This window comes from Netta rufina, assembly GCF_964035555.1.
Source record: "Netta rufina genome assembly, chromosome: Z".
Lineage (NCBI taxonomy): Eukaryota > Metazoa > Chordata > Aves > Anseriformes > Anatidae > Netta > Netta rufina.
In genome coordinates, this window is record NC_140126.1 from 2,185,102 (window position 1) to 2,206,793 (window position 21,692).

The following is a 21,692-nucleotide window of genomic DNA, read 5'->3' on the forward strand; positions in this document are numbered from 1 at the left end:
AAAAAAAATCTGCTCCTGGTATAATTCACAGGAGTGTTGTCCAAGATAAAATGTGATGCCAAGATACTAAGAAGAAAAACGTATGTTAATTGGCAATGGAAAACAAGGAGACTGAATTTGATTACAAAACAAAACTGACAAAAAAAAACACACTATGTCATCATTTGCAGAAATGAAACAATGACTATATGAGCTCTTCTATATCAATTTGAAATTAGGAAACGCTAAACATAGATGTATATTCTTACATGCTAAAAGAAAAGCTTCGTTGGAGTCAATTCACTTACCTTCAAGAGAATTGCATTACAATGTGAAGTATTAATTTAAATAATTGTGGATCTTTGCTTTCATAGCTTATTGAAAACACTAAAGATCAGGTTGATCTTTAGAGAAAGTACAGAGCTTGAATCAGAAGTGAACTGAACTGATTTTCATTGGATTCACAGGCTCCACAAAGTCTTTTGTGGAATTAAAAGAGATAGCCCTTCGCTAGAAATCAGGTTATAAAAAAAGCCAACATTTGCCTAAAACGTAAGTGCAATGAAATTTATGGGAACATTTACCCGGTATTTTCAACGTCAACAGTAGGTGAAACACCAAATAGAGAAGAATGATTCAGGCTGGAGCAACAAGACAAAATCAGAATTAGGGGACACCTGTTAGTTTGTTTTCACAACAAAGATTTCCTAGTGAAGAAGTAAAAACAGTCTCAGTTACTGTTTTATAAAACTATATGTGACTGTTCCACCTAGTTTATAATCCTGCAATCTTTCATGATACAATTAGCGTTGACTGCTTCAACGCATCAAAAGCTTTTCATTAAAGTATGATCACCGTTCTTAGCAGAATGTTGAAATATCACTTGGAACAGAGTGCTAGGGCAGACTAGGCATGGACTCCATGGGTGATCAAGATCAATTCTGCGTATATGGATGAGCACACATACTAGGCAACTTCAAATGTATATTCCCACCTTTAACCTCAGTGATTCTAGAAATCACTTAGACCTCACAGAACAAGTGCAAGCCTCCTCAGGTCATTGGTTACACACAAGTCATCAGAAGTGACTGAAGATTTCATAATATGATGGTTTTGGTTAATTAAAGACAAGGAAAGCTTTCCTGTTACCTTTTTTACAGTCTTGTCAGGTTCAAGAGCAATATCTGGAATGTTGGCATCCACCATGAGGGAAAATAAGTTCAAGATCAAGTTGGAATACCTGAGTAGAAGAGCATATTAGATAAATACACTTTGTAAAATATACAAAAGACAACATTTTGTGAACAACTTCATATAAGAAATAAGATCAACTTGAGTTGGTAATGTTTCAGAGATGCATACACACCACTTTATTTGGACATATTTAAGATATCCAGTAATATGAATGACAGTTTAAGCCTTGTCTTGAACTGCCAACACTGAACACAGACCATGCTTTTTTTTTATGTTGGATTTTTTGTTGTTTTTTAAACAATCTTATAAAAATAGCACATATTTTAGAACAATGTTTATCCACAGACACACCAAATATAAGCAGTTTCAAATACTGTAAGATTTAATGCCTTCTCCCACTCCTAGGAGACCAAGCATAAGCTTGGATATTGATTCAAAGGTTAACTTTATTAATTGGGTGACAGTTATATAGCAATATTATATATATTAGCATTCAAACAAATGAAGTCTTCACAATTAGAATGATTTTTCATGTTGCTGTGAGGGCTTTTGCCATAACAGGTTGACTATGAGTGGTTCAACCAGATCTAAGTCTGCAGTTGCTCAGTTAAGCTGCAGTAACTTTGGTAGTACAGACGTCAGTTATAACCATTTAAAGAGAAAAGACAGAGTAGTTTTAAGTTTTAATATGGTGTTGGTAGTACTTGCAAATCTTTTAAAGAACATAATTTTACCCTTGCAGGAAATTAGCTCTAAGTTGCTATTTGAAAGGATAATTTCCAAGCTGTTCAACATAAACTGAAACTTCCCTTACTCCCTTAAAAGAGAGACGGTTTTCTTTTAGAGACAAAGTAAGCAACTAGCTTCAAAATCTGAAATACTGCTTTTCGAAGACCCGCAGGAGCTTCTCGGATGATAGAAAAAGAATTCTTAGTAGTAAAATTTATTAGCAAACTTGTAAATGCATATAAATTGGCAATCATAATAGCATGAAATATTTTAACTACAGAAAATGACTCTTAGCCATACTCTACAAATATTTCTCAACAAAAATCTCTCTTGGAAAGCTTAATTCTACCAAAAACTATTGACACCTAGTAACAGGAACTAGCAGTACCTAGAACATTTCAGTGTAAGATCCAACTCTTTAGAACACAACTATTTTAAACTGTTTGGACAGAAATCTTTTGTCTAATTTGTTTCAGCTGTTCTGCTTCACTTTCCCAAGGGCAAGGGGCTGGAATCTGGAAAATGTCTTTTAGCACGATAAAAATTACACTACTATTTTGTTTCAAATCTGGCTACAAACTCTGGCAGTCGATAGCAATAGCAATTGCCAAGGACAGACTACTTTCTTCACTTTTCATGCTCCTAATAATAGCATTCAGATGTAAGCAACCTGAATTATGTAGCGAGAAATTGGGCAGAAAGAGAAGGGCTGGACAAACCAGAGACTGAACAAGATGTGTAACAGGGTGTGATAGACAAAGGGCAAGAGTGCAGAGACTGATGCTAACTCTCGATAAGGTCTTATGCAGGTGCATGGTATGCCATGGACAGGCAAAAAAAAAAAAATAGAACCAAAAAAAAATAGAACCAAGAGCCAGAAGCAAGGGTGTATGCATACTGGTGCATACTGGCACCTGAGACACAGGGTGTCAAGATGCTCACAGCTGGTCCACAAACAACCCAAATTCACCCTAACATTAGACATTTTGTTGGAAAAATATCTTCAGGTGTTGATTCTAGATTCTTTTCTGACAGATCCTGCTGAAGAGTTGTAAACTGGGAATTCAAAAGGGAGGGAAAGCTGACACACAATAGGACTTGAGCGTTTTTAAGTAAGCTCAACATGTATAAAAAATGTGTAAAATGCTGCTATGCCACAAATGAGGATACAGCTACAACCTGCCCTGCAGCACATTCAGCACACGTGGGCTGCTCCTTCATTACAGCACTGCTGACAAACACATACAACTGATCAGCGGTGTTCAAAAAAGTGGAAAGTCATCTCTCCCCAGGGGAAAAAACAAAAACAACACACCAACCACAAAAGTCCCTCAGCAATGATCATATGCAAAATTTCTTTCATCTAAAACTATGAACAAACTTTTTCCACTTATAAGTTGGAAATTGTTTTTGTTTTTGCTTTGCAACAGTATTCTACCAGGAACCCTGAAAGGCAGATTCAGCATTTGAAACATGCAGAACACTGTCTATACCCCAGGGAAATGAAGAACAAAACAGGAACTGATAGAGATAACGAATAGGGAATTTGCATTTCGATTTAGCAATTAGAAGTTATGATTTCACTGTACTTAGCCAGAAGTATCTGTGAACAGGTTGGCATCAATGTGCAGAACCGTTAGAGCTAAGACATTCCTCCTTTTTTTTTTTTTCCTGACTCAATAAACAAGTAATCTTGATCATTTTTAATTTTAGCTGCTTAAAGTAATAGTTATTGTAATACCAGTATTATCCTATGCCTCCTCTGCTATCCTATGCCTTAAAGAGAGATCCAAAACCATTTAAAAATGTTTTCCTATAAACCTGAACAAATATTGGAGACATAATTACAACTATAGTCCCAGAATTAAAATGAAGTTATCTTGATTTACAGTTCAGTTTTATACCAAAATGACTGCTGCACTCCACACTTGAATATCACCTCTGTAGCAAAACATTACGTAAACTAGTTAATGCAATGGATAATCCTTCACTGACATAACAGACCTGTTCACTGAAAAAAACTAAGTTTAAAAAACAAAGAAAGTATTACTTTCATAATACTGTATTTCTGATTTGTGAAGTTTTGAGAAAAATTCAGAACACTGAATATATATTGGCCTTCCTATTAGACTTCTCTGAAGTCAAACAATCTTTGCCACTAACATGCTATTGCTTTTTCATTCTACTGAAATGCTTTTAGTAAGTCTATAAAACAATGCCATATTCTTTTTCTTCTTTTAACAAGGGAGAAACCACCTGTGACTTTTTCTGTTATCATTTAATATCATTGGCTATGTACTTTTCATATAGGTATTTTCACATTCTTTTAATATTTCTGTTTTATTTCATATATTTGAAGGTTTACATCGTCTGATCTAAAATGACGTTCTTTCATCTCCGGGGAAAATGTACTAAATCAGTCACAGTACACACCAAGAGTGCTTACATGCATTCTATGTTCAAACAGAAAGATGAGCTACACAGCTCAGAAAGCTGATGGAAAATTATATGGTCACTGCAAAGGAATGAAACTGCTTCAAAATCTGAAGGTGTGATCAATTCCTCCATAAACAGAAATCTAAAGAGGCTTTAGCTGCCATTGTTCTGTCTATCTACAAAAGCTGCTAACATACTTGACGACCACACGCAGCAGCTAGTATTTGTTCTGTGGGACGTGCATCCAACTAAGCTTATATATACCATCTTCAAGGCAAAGAATTTGATTTTGATCATCACTCGTCTAAATTGGAGGAGGGTAAAGCAGCAAATTAATAATGATTTAGGGTTAAAAGGATACCAGTTTACTTGATCACCAGTAATCAGAGAACTTGCTTAAGGGCAAAAACACGTCCAAAAAAACAATTTAATACCCCCACAGAACTTACGAAAAAGATATGTTATTAAACAAGTAAAGCTGAGGACCTTAACTTAAAAGGCAATTATATTCAAGCTCCGCATTATACCAGTGTTTTAATGGTTTCCTTCCTTTGTTTTGTACAAACTCGTTTGAATTCTGAACATATACACAAGTTTTGAATTTTTAACAGGAATATCTTCCCTGATATATTCAATATTCTATTTTACTGAGGCTCTATTAACTTATCCAAATAGTTTTGTTACCTGCGGAGATGGAGAAAAGCTGTGTAGCACTGCTTACGGAACTCCTGGTACTGCTCACTCTGTGTGCCTCCCATACCTTCCACCATCTCCTTATTCAGCTTCATTGGGGGAGGTAGAGGCTTAGGGTCCCGACCCAGAATGTAACCAAAGTCAATGTGAAACAGTTTACCTACAGATGAAAGGCAAACATTTACCTCAGTATTTCACATATCAAATTGCAAAAATACTCAAAAAAAAAAATAAATATTTAAGTACAGTTTCCTGAAGATGCTAAATTGCTCTCAAGAAATACTATTCACTATTTTCTATGAGGCTTATAACTATAATTCACGTTTTCAGATATCAACTTGAAATTATAGACTTAAATAAAGCTGATCTCAAATTCACTCAAGAGTACTAACAAATAAGGTAAGGATTTTGCTTGCTTTTTAAACATATGGAATATATTCATAAAGACTGAACCAATGTTCAAAATAAGTAGACATCAAATAGACATTAAGTGCATAGTCATGTTATAGATACTACTACTTCTTTGCTCCTTCTTAAGAACTTCTTAACAAATCAAAGTGTTAATGCACATATTGCTTTTTTTCCTAGTATCCCATTTGGCTGCCCCAGTATACAATAAGTTATTTTAGTAATACATTATATTAACCAAAGGGAAAATAAGAATCATGATCTTAAAATCCTTTTAAGAGTTGTCCGAGTACATACAAAATTTAACACCTCTGAAATATTTCTAGAAACATGTATTTCAATTGTATTTTGAATGCAATGTCTCAACATACTCCATTTGTACAAAAATGCATGAGTTACACCACTTGATCTCTACTTTTCCCTTCTCAGCGCAACTATGTTTGTAATGTTCCTGTCATTAACTTGACAAAAACTTACATACATCTCATTTCAAATGCACAAGGCAACTTTTGTTCCTATAAAGAGTTTGTGTATTTGCAAGATTGTCCATACTTTGTTGGAACATGTTCACTGTGTTCCTTTTTACTAGTGCCAAATCTTACGTGAGATGCAACATGGAGCAAAATAAAAAATTGAAACAGCAATTTCCAAAAAACAAAACAAAACAAAACACTACAATATATTCATACGATAAAGATTAAGTATTATATGAACATGCAAACAGAAACAGTCGTCAAAAGCCTAAGTGGTTCAATTCACAAACCCTACGAAGCCAGTTTTTAGGAATATTCTTGACTTACTAAATTGAAAATATTGACCATACAGAGAAAAAAAGGTGTTTGTGAATGTGTTTTGCAATCAAATTTTCAGTTTGATACTAAGCTTTTGAACTGCAGAATTTAAACAATAATAAAGCTGAATTAAAAAAAGAATTCAGTTCTGCCAGTGTCCAAATGTGCATATAGAAGGTACATAAATGAAATTTCATAGAACCACCTAGCTTGGAGAAGACCTTCTAAATCATTGTATCCAACCGTCAGTCTGACCCTACTGAGTCCCATCACTTAACCATGTCCCTTACTATCATGACCGTATCTTAAATATTTATCTCCAGGGACGGGAACTCCACCACTTGCATGGGCAACCTGTTCCAATTCTTGGCCACCCTCTCCATTACAGAAATTCTTCCTGATGTCTCTCCCCTGGCTCAACCTGTTACTGTTTCCTCATATCTTATCACTTGCCAACTGAGGAAAAGACACCCCCATTGATGCAACCTCCTTTCAGGTAGGTTGCAGAGAGTGAGGAGATCTTCCCTACACCTCCTGCTCTCTAAACTAAACAACCCCAATTCCCTCAGTCACTCCCCTATCTTGTTTTCTCGTCCCTTCAGCAGCTTCACTGCCCTTCTCTGCATACACTTGAGCCATTCAATATCCTTCTTCTAGTGGGGGGCCCAAAACTGAACATAATATTCAAGGTGCAGTCTTACCAGTGCTGTGTACAAGGGGACATTCACTTCCCTACTTCTGCTGTCTGAAGGCAAGTGATTGCCTTTAGACAAAGGAAACACGTTCCTGAAGACCACATTAAGAAGGATTAGGAAATAAGTGCAAACAAGTGATGTGCATTTGAAATGTGAGGTAAGTTGAATTTTGCATCCAAAGCAGAGCTCTGCAGTAACATTAATAAATTTATTTTTAGATGACTAATTCATAGAAGAAAATGACATGGATAAAATTAAATGTGGATATAAAAAAATTGAGAAACTTCTAAATAATAACTAGAAAATGATTATCATGACCTATCTATTCCCAGATACCACAGAACATACCAAGTCTTGCTTCATCATTATGGAACTGAACTGCATTATAAACAGAGATTTGTTTCCCTTCGGATGTTTTAACTTGCACTGTCTATATTCATTTTAATATTTTCATAAGTTTAGACACTCATCACTCTTGGAAAAAAAATTGGAACGTAGTATTTTTCAATTAGTCATCTCTCTGTCCATTTCATTGAATAATAGATGTTCTTTCATTGGAGAAGCTTGCTTGAAATCTGTCATAAGCACTCTTCAAGCCAAGAAACAAACTCCATCACAGTCAATTTTCTAAGAGAGATCACAAGGATGCTTAATAAGCAGACTAATTATTCACTAGTTGATAAATGCAATCATTACTTGTTGCATATCTAATTGTGCTAAAGTATTTCCTTCAGTAATTTTTTTTCAAGCTGTTGCTGGTTACTCTTAGAGTTCACTTTTGTAAACTAAGTATTTTGAAGTAGATATTGATATATACAGACAAATTAGATGATAAAAGGTGTTTAATTACAAAGTTTGGGGAGGGGTCTGTAACTTATTCAAACCTGTCATCATGAATCAAAGGAGAACATTTGAATAAAACAATAACTTTCGTGGCAGTATTTTTTTCTAGTTTGCTCTAGAGATAAAGAATAATTAATAATGTAGCCTGGTAACTAAAATGTATCTAAATCATTCTAGAACAATAATACTTGAGTGATATACATAAACATACATTAGTTATCAAATACTTTTTTATATCTCAGTCCTAAAAACGAGTAAGCAAACTATAAGGTGGGACCATCCTCATTTAACATTACAGCTTCCCTAGCTATACTCAAAATTTAGCGGATTTTTAGGCTGACTCAAAACATATGTCAAACGCTTTAACTTGAATACAGTAAATATATTTAATACTTTTCAAATGCATGTACTAAACACAGACACTATTCATTTTCATTTGGAAAGTTCAAGATCAATTAAATCATCATACCAAATTACAAAATAAAGACAGAATGCTCCCTTGATATTAGCCTGAAGCTGCTACTATGCTCAAGAAAAGACTGACCAGCCAGCTGGAGGGAACACTGCTGTTTCAGGGCTTTCTACAAAGAAACTTGACTTATGCTGTCCTTGAGGACATAACTAAAATTGGAACAAATGAAGAACAATCTCATTTTGAACAAATTAAATTGGTAGTATAATATAATATTGAAAATTAGGTGGAACTTACATTATTAATGTTAATAAATAATAAACTTATCAAGATACTTTTAATGACTTGATTTTTTTAATACTAAGATAAAAGGTTGCAAGTATCTCAAGTGATCATCTAAAGCAAAATTTGTATCAGGGCATGACAACCAGCATCTCACTTTCAAGATGATTAATGATTGAGATAGCTCAGCTGCATTCTTGGATATTTTTAGCATTTTTTAATCCCAAGTTGATGATGTTGAGGATAGTGTTTTTTCCTATGGCACTCTACTGAAAATGTCACTTGTTATATCTCATAAAGGTGACCTATACAAAAACATGTTATGAAAATATAGTGTGTGGGAGATGCTACTTCCTTGTATTATACAGACAGCAAAGAACATATCAGGTAAAGATGCAACAAAAAATAAATCAGAAACCAAAACAAAGAGTGCAGATTTAACCAAAACCTGCTAAAATAATAAATAGCAGCAGGAAGAGAAGGACAAAAACAGGAACTTGAACTCTCCAGCTGTACATAATCTGGAACAGCAGCTTTGTGCGAGCTTCAAACAAAATATCACTGTAGTTGGTTTGCATGGCAAGGTTTTGGTAGCAGGGGACATAGGTGTGGCTTCTGTGAGAAGGATCTAGAAGCTGCCCCATGTTAGGTAAGGGCCCTACTGTTGGCCAGAGCTGAGCCAGTAAGTGATGTTGTTTGCCTCTTTGAGAGCATATTTAAGACAGGGGAAAAAAAGGCTGCGCCACACAGCAGCTGGTTGAGTGAGAGAAGTGAGAAACAGCCTTACAGGCGCCAAGGTCAAGAAGACACCAAGAAGGAGGGGGAGAGGTGCTCCAGGCACGCAGCAGCAGTTGCCCTGCGGCCTGTGGAAAGGCCTCTGGTGGAGCAGGCTGTCCTCCTGCAGCCCATGGGTCCCATGGAGCAGATCTCCACTCTGCAGCCCGTGGAGAGGAACCCATGCAGGAGCAGGGGGGCTGGGCAGCTGCTGCCCATGCTGGAGTAGTTTGCTCCTGGAGGATGGACCTGTAACATACATGTCATTCCTGTTACACACCTGCAATGAAGGATGCAAAAGCTACTAGCAACTTAGTTTGTCAGCTTAGTCATGATCCTTCTCCAAGATCTGATCTCCTCAAAAACACAACATTCAACATTCAAGATTTGTCAGCCTCAGATGTGACAACTTTTTCTTAAAAAAAGAAATAAAATAAAATAAAAATAAAAATATTGCACGTAATCACATCTGGAAAAAAAATCTACAGGAGAAATCAGCATCATATCTAGGCAACTATTGAGTGAAGTTTTTTGATTATCAAATGTCACACAACAAAATTTATGACATCTTCAACTGAAGGTTCTTTAAAGTTACATAGATGGTTTCTTACCAACCAACTTTTCTCATCTGAATTTAGAGGATTATTCTTAAAATTTTATTTCACTGAATGGTTAAGGTTGGAAAGGATCTTGTGGAGGCCACCTGGTCCAATTCTACTGCAGGTCCACCTAGAGCTGCCTGTCCAGGATCATGTCCAGATGACTTCTGAATATCTCAAAGGATGAAGACTCCACTGTGTAGCCTGTACTAGGGCTCTCGTCCCCCTCACTATTTCATACCGCAAGATTTCACACCACATGTATTTATATACAGTTATCATAAATCTTGCCAGTATTAGCCCAGTTGTGAAATCTGTGCAACATATTGCTTTTCTGAAGGCTTTTAAATTCCATGTTTTAAAAACAAACATTTTCCTCCTTCAATTTACAGTTAGTGCCATAACACACGTACACCTCGATCTTTTATCATCATGTTTTTACTCTGGCTTATAATCCATCTTCTTCAGAGTTATTACATCTTAATTTGAGAAGGCTTTAAATTATTAGCCATGCTTATAATTAAAGACAAAAACAGATTACAAATACTAATTTACTACTGTTCCTGAGTAACTTCTAAAACCCAACCCCCCTACCTGAGTGATTTTTTTTTTTTTTAACAGAAATAATTTAAGAAAATGAGTGAAACATTTGGTCCTGAGTCACTTTCGTTTTTGTACATCTAGATATAAAGGCCGTGTATTTCTAGTATCTATATACTGAAAGCTATTTAGAAATTTGAGTTCCTTTAAAAAAAATACAGGACTTTAGGCACTTGAGAAAACTACACATACGGATTTAGGAAACGCATTAAGAGAGAAGTACGCCTGAAATTCTTGCCATATTTTAATTCCTGCCATATTTTGAGGTTAGAAGCAGGAGTACATGTAGGTACCTACATATAGTCAAGTTACACAGCTTTGTGCAAACATTTCTGACTTTGAAAGCGTCTCACTTGTCAGAAGTCTTAAGGACAACATTAGCATCCTTTTAGAAGTGGGAAAGACTGTGGAACAACTTCAAGTAAACTCAGATCTTAAAAAATAGTGCCCTAACCATTCTCCACTCCCCTGCTCAAGGATTTTTACTTTTACTGCAAAAACTCAAATAAAAAGCAAGAAAAGGCAGTTACTGATTGGAAGAGAATCTGATATTTCCAGAAATATGCAATTATAAGTGCACAGACAAAATTGAGTTCAAAACTTAAGAGCTAATATAGTTGTATATTTTAAACTTTTTTTTTTTTTTTTTTTTTTAATTTTACAAGGTTGACTGTCTTTTCCATATGTTCAGTACCAGGTGTTCGGTAGAAAAATGGAGGACAGGCCCTTGGGGAGCTCAAGGGAATGGCAAACATATAATGATCCCCTGACCAGCAGTCAGGCCATAAGAGATCTGAAAGTCAGTTTTAGTTCCTTCCAGCCTTGAGACTGAAGCGAACTTTGATTAAGTGAAACATGAACTTATGGAGACTAAAAATTGATACCTGGTGCTTGCACTAGGCAATAAAAAAATCGGACTGCAGCTGGGAAGGCTGTTTTTTCCATCTTTTACTGCTAATATCTAGACTCTAATGCAGGAAAAAGTTCCTATATAGCAGCACAGAAATTGTTTTATTTCTCTGGAGTACTATTAGGAAAAGCTACTAACAGCCTGCACACAACTCCAAATTCCTTAAACAAAAGGCAAAGCAAATTAGACGCAACTATTAAAAACTGCCACCAGTCTTATTCTATTTTAACAGGCAAGCAAGCCTCAAGTTATCCCAAAATTATCTGTTCCCACTACTGGGAAAGAAAAATCAAGTTCTGAATTTCAGTGTACTTTCTGTAAACAGCCATCATTATTATTTTAATGTGGTTCATGCAGAAAAAATACCATTTAGTGACTACTTTAACTGAATTCCTATTTTAAATACGAACAGGATAAAAACACCTCTGATGGAAATAGTTGGGGAGACAGGGTTATTTCCTGGATTTCCCAGCAATTTCTGGTGTCACCATCAAAATATCTCCTTCACTAATAGAGCAATGCCATAGTGAAAAAAATACCAGAATGCATAATTTGTCGTTAGTAATCACATCTTCTAACTTTTCTAAAACCGTGCAAAAATAGGAGAAAATAGTATGAGCTGTTAAGGACTTATTTAGGATACAGATTTTAACTCAATATGCTGGTAGAAAAGCAAGTTGTAGATAAACTTTATTATCATCATCCATATAATGGATAAGGGCACAGCTTGTGCTAAGCATTTTAATATCCTTCCCCTAAGCTGTCCATTATCAAAATATATTCTTATGCTATGCCTACATACAGAGAAGATATCAGGTATATATTTTTATATAGGTAATACCTTTAAGTGGAAAAAAATCAGCAGTTCAATGGGTAAATATATATTTTCTTTAGAACGCATCACAGAAATGGGTGTTACACAGAGAAATCTAAAGAATAATATTATGTCTTAGTGTTCTGCTTTTTTTAAAAAAGATGATCCCCTATGAAGATCACCAATATTTATATTCATATTTAAAAATTTAATTGCTTTTTACATGCTATTGGAGTTGGTGACATTAATAAAGGTATTTAGCAAAGTACTTATCTAAAAATTAATGCTGAAGGAGTGTTTGACTCCTTTTTTTTTCATTGTTGTCATCTTCAAACATGCTTCTGCACAGATGTTATTATCTGAAAAGCACTGAGTGCACTATCTTGCATATGGAAATGTTCAGATGTTCGCTGTCTTACCTTGCAACTCTTTCTGAGATTTAACTTTTTATTTTAAACATTACTCACAGATAAGGATGTTTTGCCTTCCTTCTAGAAGAGAAGCATCTCTTTCCAAACTAAATACTACTGCTGCCTGTGAAGTAAAATGGCCCAGCATCTACAAATCTTAATACTTTTTTTTTTTAATTGATATGAACAAGCCATCATATTTCTAGAATCAGAGGCAAGGAGTCATAAAAGATGATGGAATTTTTTTCAATTAGGTGACAGACATTCTCACCCCTCAGTGCAAAAGAGTTTGAGTGGGGAATAATTTGTTTTTATGAACTTCAGTATCTGTTGCTCAATATTTAAATTATACCATATCTGTTATAAACATAACCACCTACATAATAAAAGATGATGCAACAATTTTACTGGAGTGAGTCCAACACATACAGATACATCAACCAAACTGAAACTCAGACAAACAGGTAGGTACAACAAATGTAATGATATACTTTGTTATATTAAACAAAAATTATGTGAACCCCAAACTGGGACTCTGTCTTTTACTCTTAGAAACTTCAATTTTTTAAGCGTAGTTAAGAAATGACCACATATATGAATCCTATCATTCATTAAGAAAGTTCTTCTAGCTTAGATTCTTCTAGATAAATTAACTTTTTCATTATAACTCAATGGAATTTTCAGTAGCAAGAAACAGAAACCTTGGTAACAAGTCTATGCAGTGGTTGAAACATATGAATTTCTCTTGGTAGCTTAACAAAGTCTCTTAAAATATGACCAACATAAACCTCTCTTGGTATGTTACAGAACATAGGTAGGAGATGAAAAGAATGTCATACTTAGAATTTACCGTGGATGTGTGCTGCCCTCTGCTGTTCTGTTTAAATTTTTCAACAGTGCCAAACAGCCATGGTTTGGTTACTTTTTAAACACAAGATATACATTCCCTCAAACTAACAGACTAATTACAACTCTGAGTATCCAAACAGTGCCTGCTATAGAAAATGCTTTATATCATCCTTTGACAAGTAATAGGGACCTCTCAAGAGATATTTTTAAATGTCCACTTGGACAATCCCAAGCAGATAAGGAGAAATACATTTGATTTAGGTGTTTGTTCCCCCACGAGTTTAGATCAAGATCTTCCACTGGAATGAAGGCCAGATGTTTAATTTTCACATATTCCTTACATAGAATGCTGACTCACATTAATACATGACTCACATTAATACATACTTCAGGCCTACTGTAAACTAACAAAATATTATGTTTGTCTTTTCCACAAATAAGATTTTTGTTATTTACACATTTTTCCTTCAAGAAATTATTTACTATATTATAAAAGCAATTTCTAACTCTTCTTCATGAGGAAATTAAGGTATTCAAGGTGTCATAACACCTACACAAGTATCCAAAATATTTGCTAAGAGTTTCTGGACTTTATCCAGCTAGAAACAATAATTATTTTAATTTCTCTTTAACCCAAGGCTTGATGTTCAATTGATACAACTCTTCCAAGACTTTTTCTCAATACTCCCAGTGTTCAGTTAGAGGAATTCTAGAAGATGAGCTGATAAATGAAGCCAAGTTAGCTAGAATTCCACCTGCCAAACAATCTACGACTCAGGAAAACAAACATTCCTAACTGCCAAGTATATTATAAACAAAAAGCTGTAAGAAAATAGATGCTGATTGTCTAAATGGTTTCATTGTCACTTGCAATTAAGCTGCTAATTGCTTTCATGGAAAAGTTTCCTTATAGATCGAACATTTCATTTTTTGTTGTTTTTTACTGTTTTTTTGTTTTGTTTTTGTTTAAACCTCTCCCACTCTCTGAAAAATGAAACGTTTAACTTCAAATTAAACATTTTTTTTATACTTAAAAAAACACACAAAGCACAATTCAACTTCAAATAAGCACAGAATTCCTTCTGAGTTGCTGAATTATGTTAGCTAGAAAAATGTATTTTTTAAACTAAGTTATTGATTTAGAATTACTATAATTATTCATTCTACCTGGTCCATTTTTAATACACATAATGCAACAAAAATGGCATTAAAAAGTTAAACAAGGTAGGGAGGGAGAATCAAAACACTTACCTCCTATTTTCAATTTTTGAGATACATAGGGTTTGCTACAAAGGACATTTGAATAAATGGCAACCTTTTTTATTTTCACTCCTTCAACCATGAATTTGTAATAAGTAGAGCACTCTGTCTAGTTCCTATCATTTTACAGAAAGCTGGAGAGAAAAAAATAAAATAATTCTGCTTGAGCAGAACAGTCTAGTCCATCAGGCTGATGAAACACTTGGATTTTTTTGTTGTATAGTGGCTTGGTTTCATCAAAAACACAAAATACACAAGTAGGAGAAAATGCCAAACTGAACTTTGTTCTGACAGGTCTTAAGTGGCATTCCCAGTTTTGGGATGCATCATATTTATAATTTTTTAGAAAAACATGCAGACCTGGAAAGCTCACAGAATCAATTTTGTTAAAAGAAAGTCCAGTCTGAGACAGAAATTAGCAAGGAACTCACTGAAGTCATCAAGATTATACCCAATTCCATAGGACTACTAACAATACTTGTCTAAATATCTACTGTATTTTGAACAGTGTACCTAAAATTATTAAAATACTTCCACTTAATAGATCTTGAAATTGCTTTCTGACACCATGTTAGAAAACCAACTAAATAGGAATGTAACAATTTAGAAAATTGTTTGATAAATAAAATTAGGAAACTTGGACTTAGAGTTACTTTACAAATACTTATTACAGCATCCTTTTTCCAGCTTTCAACAAGTTCTGAAAAAAAAACCAACCCAGAAAGTATGATTTTTACCAAAGTTTCAGATGACAGTGACAGGTTTCATGATCTTAAGGAAACACAGTCAAATTTTACCCTGTAGTATGCCTGTAATACTTTAAAAAAAGGTCAGCATCACTCAAGAAAAAAACTTGTGCTTAACAAAAATAACTTGCAAGTCCAGCTTTCATGCATCTAAGAAGTGTGACAGTAGAACACATGGCTGTAAAATAAGCCAAGTGAAACCTACACAAAAATCCAGTGCTTATAAACATTCCTGAGTTTAGGTAAACTTAGGACTTCCATTACCTACAGATGCATAAATGGCTGTTACACAGACATCAATACCACATATTGGTTGTGTTATCTCTTGCCCCATTTGATTATAGTGCACTTTATCTACTTGCTTTCTTATTCTTCAACTACCATTTCACACTACTAACAGTTTAAATCTAAACTTTGATTCACTGAATCAAATATTACCTCAGATGAGCCAATATATCTTTACATTTAGAATACAAGAATATTCTACAGTACTCAATGGGCTGTACCTGCAAGCAAAATGGAGCCAACACATTTGAATGTTACCAACACACTTGAAATTAAACAACTGCTGTTATAAAATTATACTGCTAAAAATAATTACCTGTTTTTGTTAGCAAAAGATTATCCAGATGTCTGTCTCCAACTCCAAGGATGTAAGTAATTACACAATAACCAGCTGTAACAAGTAAATTGTAAACATCAATACAAGTACCTTTCCTGGAAAGAGCAACAAGTTCCACACAATTAACAACAGCATATAATGTTATCTTAATTCTTGTTCACAAGTAATAAGTATGCCACAGAGGCTGGGAAGGTGGGAATGAATAATCAAGATTATCAGCAGTATTACTTTGCGTTCATCATAAATTAAAACTCTGGAATATATTTGGTACTGCCTAGATTCAGCTTTTACTACCCTATTATACACCTAACAGGAGTATAAAAAACACTTCTGTTCAATATTAGGATTAAGCTATTTCAAAGTAAGATGAGGTATTTTGATCAAAATAAATCATAGAATCATAAAATATCCCGAGTTGGAAGGGACCTATAAGGATCATCAAGTCCAACTCCTGGCACCACACAGGTTTGCCCAGAAGCTTAGACCATATGACTAAGTGCACAGTCCAAACGCTTCTTAAATTCAGACAGGCTTGGTGCAGTGAATACGTCCCTGGGGAGCCTGTTCCAGTGTGCGACCACCCTCTCGGTGAAGAACATCTACCTGAGGTCCAGCCTAAACCTCCCCTGCCTCAGCTTGACACCATTCCCGCAGGTCCCATCACTGGTGATTAAGGAGAATAGGTCAGCGCCTGCCCCTCCACTCCCCATCACGAGGAAGCTGTGGACCACAATGAGGTCTCCCCTCAGACCCTCAGACCTTCTCCAGGCTGAACTGGACAAGTGACCTCAGCCGCTCCTCACATCTTCCCCCCTAGGCCCTTCACCATCTTCATCACCCTCCTCTGGAGGCTCTCCAACAGTTTAATGTCCTTTTTGTACTGTGCTGCCCAGAACTGCACACACTACTTGAGGTGAGGCCGCACCAGTGCAGAGTAGAGGGACAATCACTTCCCTCAACCGACTAACAATGCCATGCTAACATACACATTTTGAACACTAGATACTTACAAAACTCATGAACAAGCGTTAGACATCGATGTGAATTTGAATGGGTATGTATTTACAAGCTAAGCAGTAAGGCAGAAGGTGGTAAGTTATAACTAATGCAAACTGTTACATTTCTTTCACCCACTAACCAGAAAGGTTTAAATAAGTTTTAAGGATTGCACTGTCAGAAAGAAAAGCAAAGCAGAAGATGTGGTACAGCAACAACTGAATGACTTTTTGATAGGATAAAGCTTTTTAATTTAATGGACAGCAAATGCAATGTTTTAACGTCAGCATCAGTTTACTGAAGAAACACACGACTACAACCTCCATGAAAAAGATGACTTTTTACAAAAACGAATTGAACTTTTCTACTTCAAATACTGATGATTCATTACTTTACATCTCCCCAGATGATGAATATCCCATGACGTGGAGGAAACAAAGATAGGATTTATTTTTTTTGCTAGAAAGAAGAACGTCCTTAACTTATAATAACCTTCAAGGAGAAGGAAAGAGGTCTGATGAAAGAAATAGTGTGTCACATGTCTGACTCAAAAGTACTCTTTTCACTAGACAATGCCATTCCCTTTCAAGGGCTATGAAGACTCCTTGAGCACAACAGAAAACATAAGCAAAATAATTTTACAATGCTCACAAAAGGCACTAAATGGAAAGAAAATCCTAGCTCTCATGTTCCTTTATCACAAAAATCTATGCATGGATGCTAATGACCAGGAAAAATTATGACCTCTAATTCCACCCTGAAACCTACAAGAAACATGAACTGGTACGTTGTTGAAGTCATGACAAATGAAAGATTAGCTTTTCACTTATTAGAATCTGACAACTAGAAATGAAAATTTAATAGTAATAACAAGAAGGATTCATCTCCAGATTAAGGCACAAAGTAAACATATAGCCATCTAAATATTAAACATAAATTGCTATTACAGTCAATTGAGAAATATATGACACTTAGTCGAATCTTGACCAATTCAAACCTACCCTAATGCTGACACTGAACATGACTGGTCTGCTGAATAAGTGTTAGAGCTCAATAGCAACATTAATAAGATCTACAACAGGTATTCTGACTGTAGGTAAGGAACTATGCAGGTACTTGCTATCATTTCATCTTAAGTGTCTCAATAGCTCACTGATCCCATCCCTTGTAATTTGTATATGAAGTTATCAGTTGTAGGAGTTTAACTTACCACAGCTCTTAACATACGTGTCCATCACCTCTGCACTTATTCCATGAGGCCCAGTCTCACTCGGTGCATGCTTTCTGAAGAAGTTCTGGAGGGAAAGTCATCAACATATTTAGTTACTACACATGATCTCAAATGTGATTCTTATACCTAGTGATCAAAGATTTAAAACAAGCCCACAAATGCCCAGTAGTGTAAACTGTTAAACTAAGAATCATCCCCAGCGAACCCAGTGAGATCTAAATTTACTTCTATATTGCTATCTTTATATTATCTTAATCATCATATTACACTCAGCAGGAAAAGATCTGAAATTCAAATTGAAATGTACTTCTTTAAAACAGCCTTAGAAGATTAGCAATACATTCAAGATTTACTTATTAATAAATATGAATACAAAAATACTTCCACAGGAACAGGCAGGCTTATATGAGATTACGGAAAACATACAGGACTAAGTTCAGATCAGTAACTATGTTTGGGACACACATTCTAACTTATAAGGTTTAACACGATATGCCTCTATATTCTTCTATACAACTGAAGTTTAAAAGTAAGATCTAAATCACTAAATGGTACGTGGATGAGGCCAAAACAGTCCTTCCCACTACTTAAAAAGACTTTTTCTTGACCAAGATAAAAAGATATGTAAATTATATCTAAGCCTAAACCTAAGATTATTCCACTGAACGAAAGTACAGGCACAAAAGCTAAGCAAGCACTACAAGAGGAGCTTTCTATGTATCTACACAACAAATAACTGCCCTAATGAAACACTGAAATGAATTTCACAAAATAAAGAGGTGCTGAAAGCAGGTACCTTCTGACTATTTAAGAAAGTTTTGCATGAAAAGCAGCCTTGTTATAAATGGAAAAAGCTTTAATTGCCTTTGTTTACACAGGAGCAAGCACTTCAAAGACATGTTCAAGAAGCTGAAAGTAGAAAGATTCTGTTGCCTATACAGAGTTAGGAGCTGGATTCAATGATACCTGTGCATCACTTCCCTTTGGATACTCTATGATTCTTATAAATGAAACCCATAAAACCAATGTGGAACAAAAATTTTAACTGTTTAATAGCGTAGTAGAAAATTCTAGCTCCAGTGCTCCAAAACTTTGGACACTGTATGTTAAAAAAACAACTTCAGAGATTCCAAATGGCAAGCTGTGCGGAGTGGAACACAAACCCTCAAAACCACAAAACTAAAATCAAGATTATTAATGTAAGTTAAGTAACATTCAAACATCAAAATGTTTGTTGTTTTTTTTTTTCTTTCCTGCAGATCTGTATTATCAGTCCATATTAAATTACTTGCTTTGAAACTTCAAAATACTTTTTTTTTTTTCATTTTCAGATACTGTCAATTTTTATTAAAACACCTGTGATGCAAACAAACATTTACAAATACAACAGAATAAACTTTCACCACACTCAGTGCTCTTTTAATTTTTACTCCTTGGCCTACAATGCACAGCTATTTTATCATGCTTCACAGCACAGGAAATCTGGGTTCTGTAATGTACTTTGTCATTACTCTGCGAAGTAATCTCAGATTACATTTCTTTTTGTTGTCTTGTCTATTTAGATCAGTGGTTCCTCAAAGGAAGAATTGCTCCATATGTCTGCAGAGCAATCAACAGTGAGGCACCTATCTTAGGTTGGAATAGGATGTTATAATTGCAAAATAACAATTTCACGTTCATTTCTAAATGCATTATTCTATGAAAACATGGAATAGAATATAGATAGTAGGATTCTAAGATCACAAAGGACTGCAGAGAAGAAAGCACTTCAGAAACTGTATGATGACTGACAGTGTAATCACAGAATCGAAGGGGTTGGAAGGGACCTCGAAAGATCATTGGGTCCAACCCCCCTGCCAAAGTAGGTTCCTTAGAGCAGGCTGCCCAGGTAGGCATCCTGACGGGTCTTAAATATCTCTAGAGAAGGAGACTCCACAACCTCCCTGGGCAGCCTGTTCCAGTGCTCTGTCACGCTCACCATGAAGAAATTCTTTCGTATGTTGGTGTGGAGCTTCCTGTGCTCTATCTTGTAACCATTACTCCTTGTCCTGTCCCTGCAAACCACTGAAAAGAGGTATAATTGTAGCTTATCACAATCTTCACAGAAGTGAGAAGAAAAGTGTGCAACTTTATGTTGGTCACTGTCCAACTGGACAGAGTAGTGTTGTTTGTTTTTTTTTCTGTATCTCCATATTTTCAAATGTGTAGTTAACAGAAGGGTGTAAGTATTTATTTTGACTCCCAGTTACTGCATTATGACCAAATGCAAGCTTCAGTATTAGCTATAAAAATTGAAAAAAGGTATGAAAAAAGGTAATGTAATGAACTAAATGCAATATAAATACACTGTGTTTTCATTCAGAACGTACTGTCACAAAACGGGTAATGTTGACCCAGACATCTGGAGGTTACTTGATCCAACTCCCCTGCTGTAGCAGAATACCCAGAGCACAGTGCTCAGGTTCACATCCAGTCAGCTCTTGAAGATCTCCAAGGAGACTCCACAGGCTCTCTTGGCAGCTTATTTCAGTGCTCTGTTACTATTTATGTCTATGTATCTTATATGGAAGCTTGGTATATTTTATTTAGCTGTATTTATCCTGACCAACTAAGTGAGCTCTGTAACCTAACTGGTGCTGTGCTTGAAGCTATCAGGAGTTGTATGTGTCATTATTCAATTACATATCCCTACTCAATCCTATTATAATCAAAGAAAGCTTGCTCCAAATCAATCACACACATCGACCACACATGGAAACAGATTTCTGATGTTACACAGATGAGCTATTTAGTTGTTTAAACTAGAAAGCATTAATACATGTTTGCTTTGACAAGGTGTCAAGCCTAGTGGCAGCTAGCAAATGTCACACCCATCTACAAAAAAGGCCAGAAGGAAGACCCAGGGAACTACAGGCCTGTCAGTCTGACTTTGGTGCCAGGGAAGCTCACGGAGCAGATCATCTTGAGTGCCATCACACAGCACATACAGGACAACCAGGTGATCAGGACCAGTCTGCATGGGCTTATGAAAGCCCAGTCCTGCTTGATCAATCTGATCTCCTTCTATGACAAAGTGACGCACTTAGTGGATGAGGGAAAGGCTGTGGATGTGGTCTACCTTGACTTCAGTAAGGCTTTTGACACCATTTCCCACAGCATTCTCCTGGAGAAACTGACTGTTCATGGCTTGTCTAGGTGTATGCTTCGCTAGGTAACAAAACCTGTTTGAGTAGCCAGGCCTGAAGAGTTGGGATGAATGAAGGTACATCCAGTTAGCAGCTGGTCACTAGCGTTGTCCCGTAGGGCTCAGTACTGGGGCCAGTTCTACCATATCTTTATCAGTGATCTGGACAAGGGGATTGAGTGCACCCTCAGTAAGTTTTCAGACAACACCAAGTTAGGCACAAGTGTTGATCTGT

At 35.7% G+C, this 21,692-nt stretch overlaps 1 protein-coding gene across 2 annotated transcripts in view; it reads right to left on the reverse strand.

Annotated features, from left to right (window-relative positions):
• Nucleotides 1-21,692, reverse strand: part of PIK3C3 (phosphatidylinositol 3-kinase catalytic subunit type 3) — a 70,801-nt gene that overhangs the window by 15,316 nt on the left and 33,793 nt on the right. For both annotated transcript variants that reach the window (XM_084305020.1, XM_084305019.1), the window contains 4 exons: nt 18,253-18,337; nt 16,026-16,100; nt 5,023-5,191; nt 1,129-1,219 (listed from right to left, as the gene is read on the reverse strand). In XM_084305020.1, coding sequence (XP_084161146.1) covers nt 1,129-1,219; nt 5,023-5,191; nt 16,026-16,100; nt 18,253-18,337 — 420 coding nt within the window. The remainder of the gene's footprint in view (nt 1-1,128; nt 1,220-5,022; nt 5,192-16,025; nt 16,101-18,252; nt 18,338-21,692) is intronic.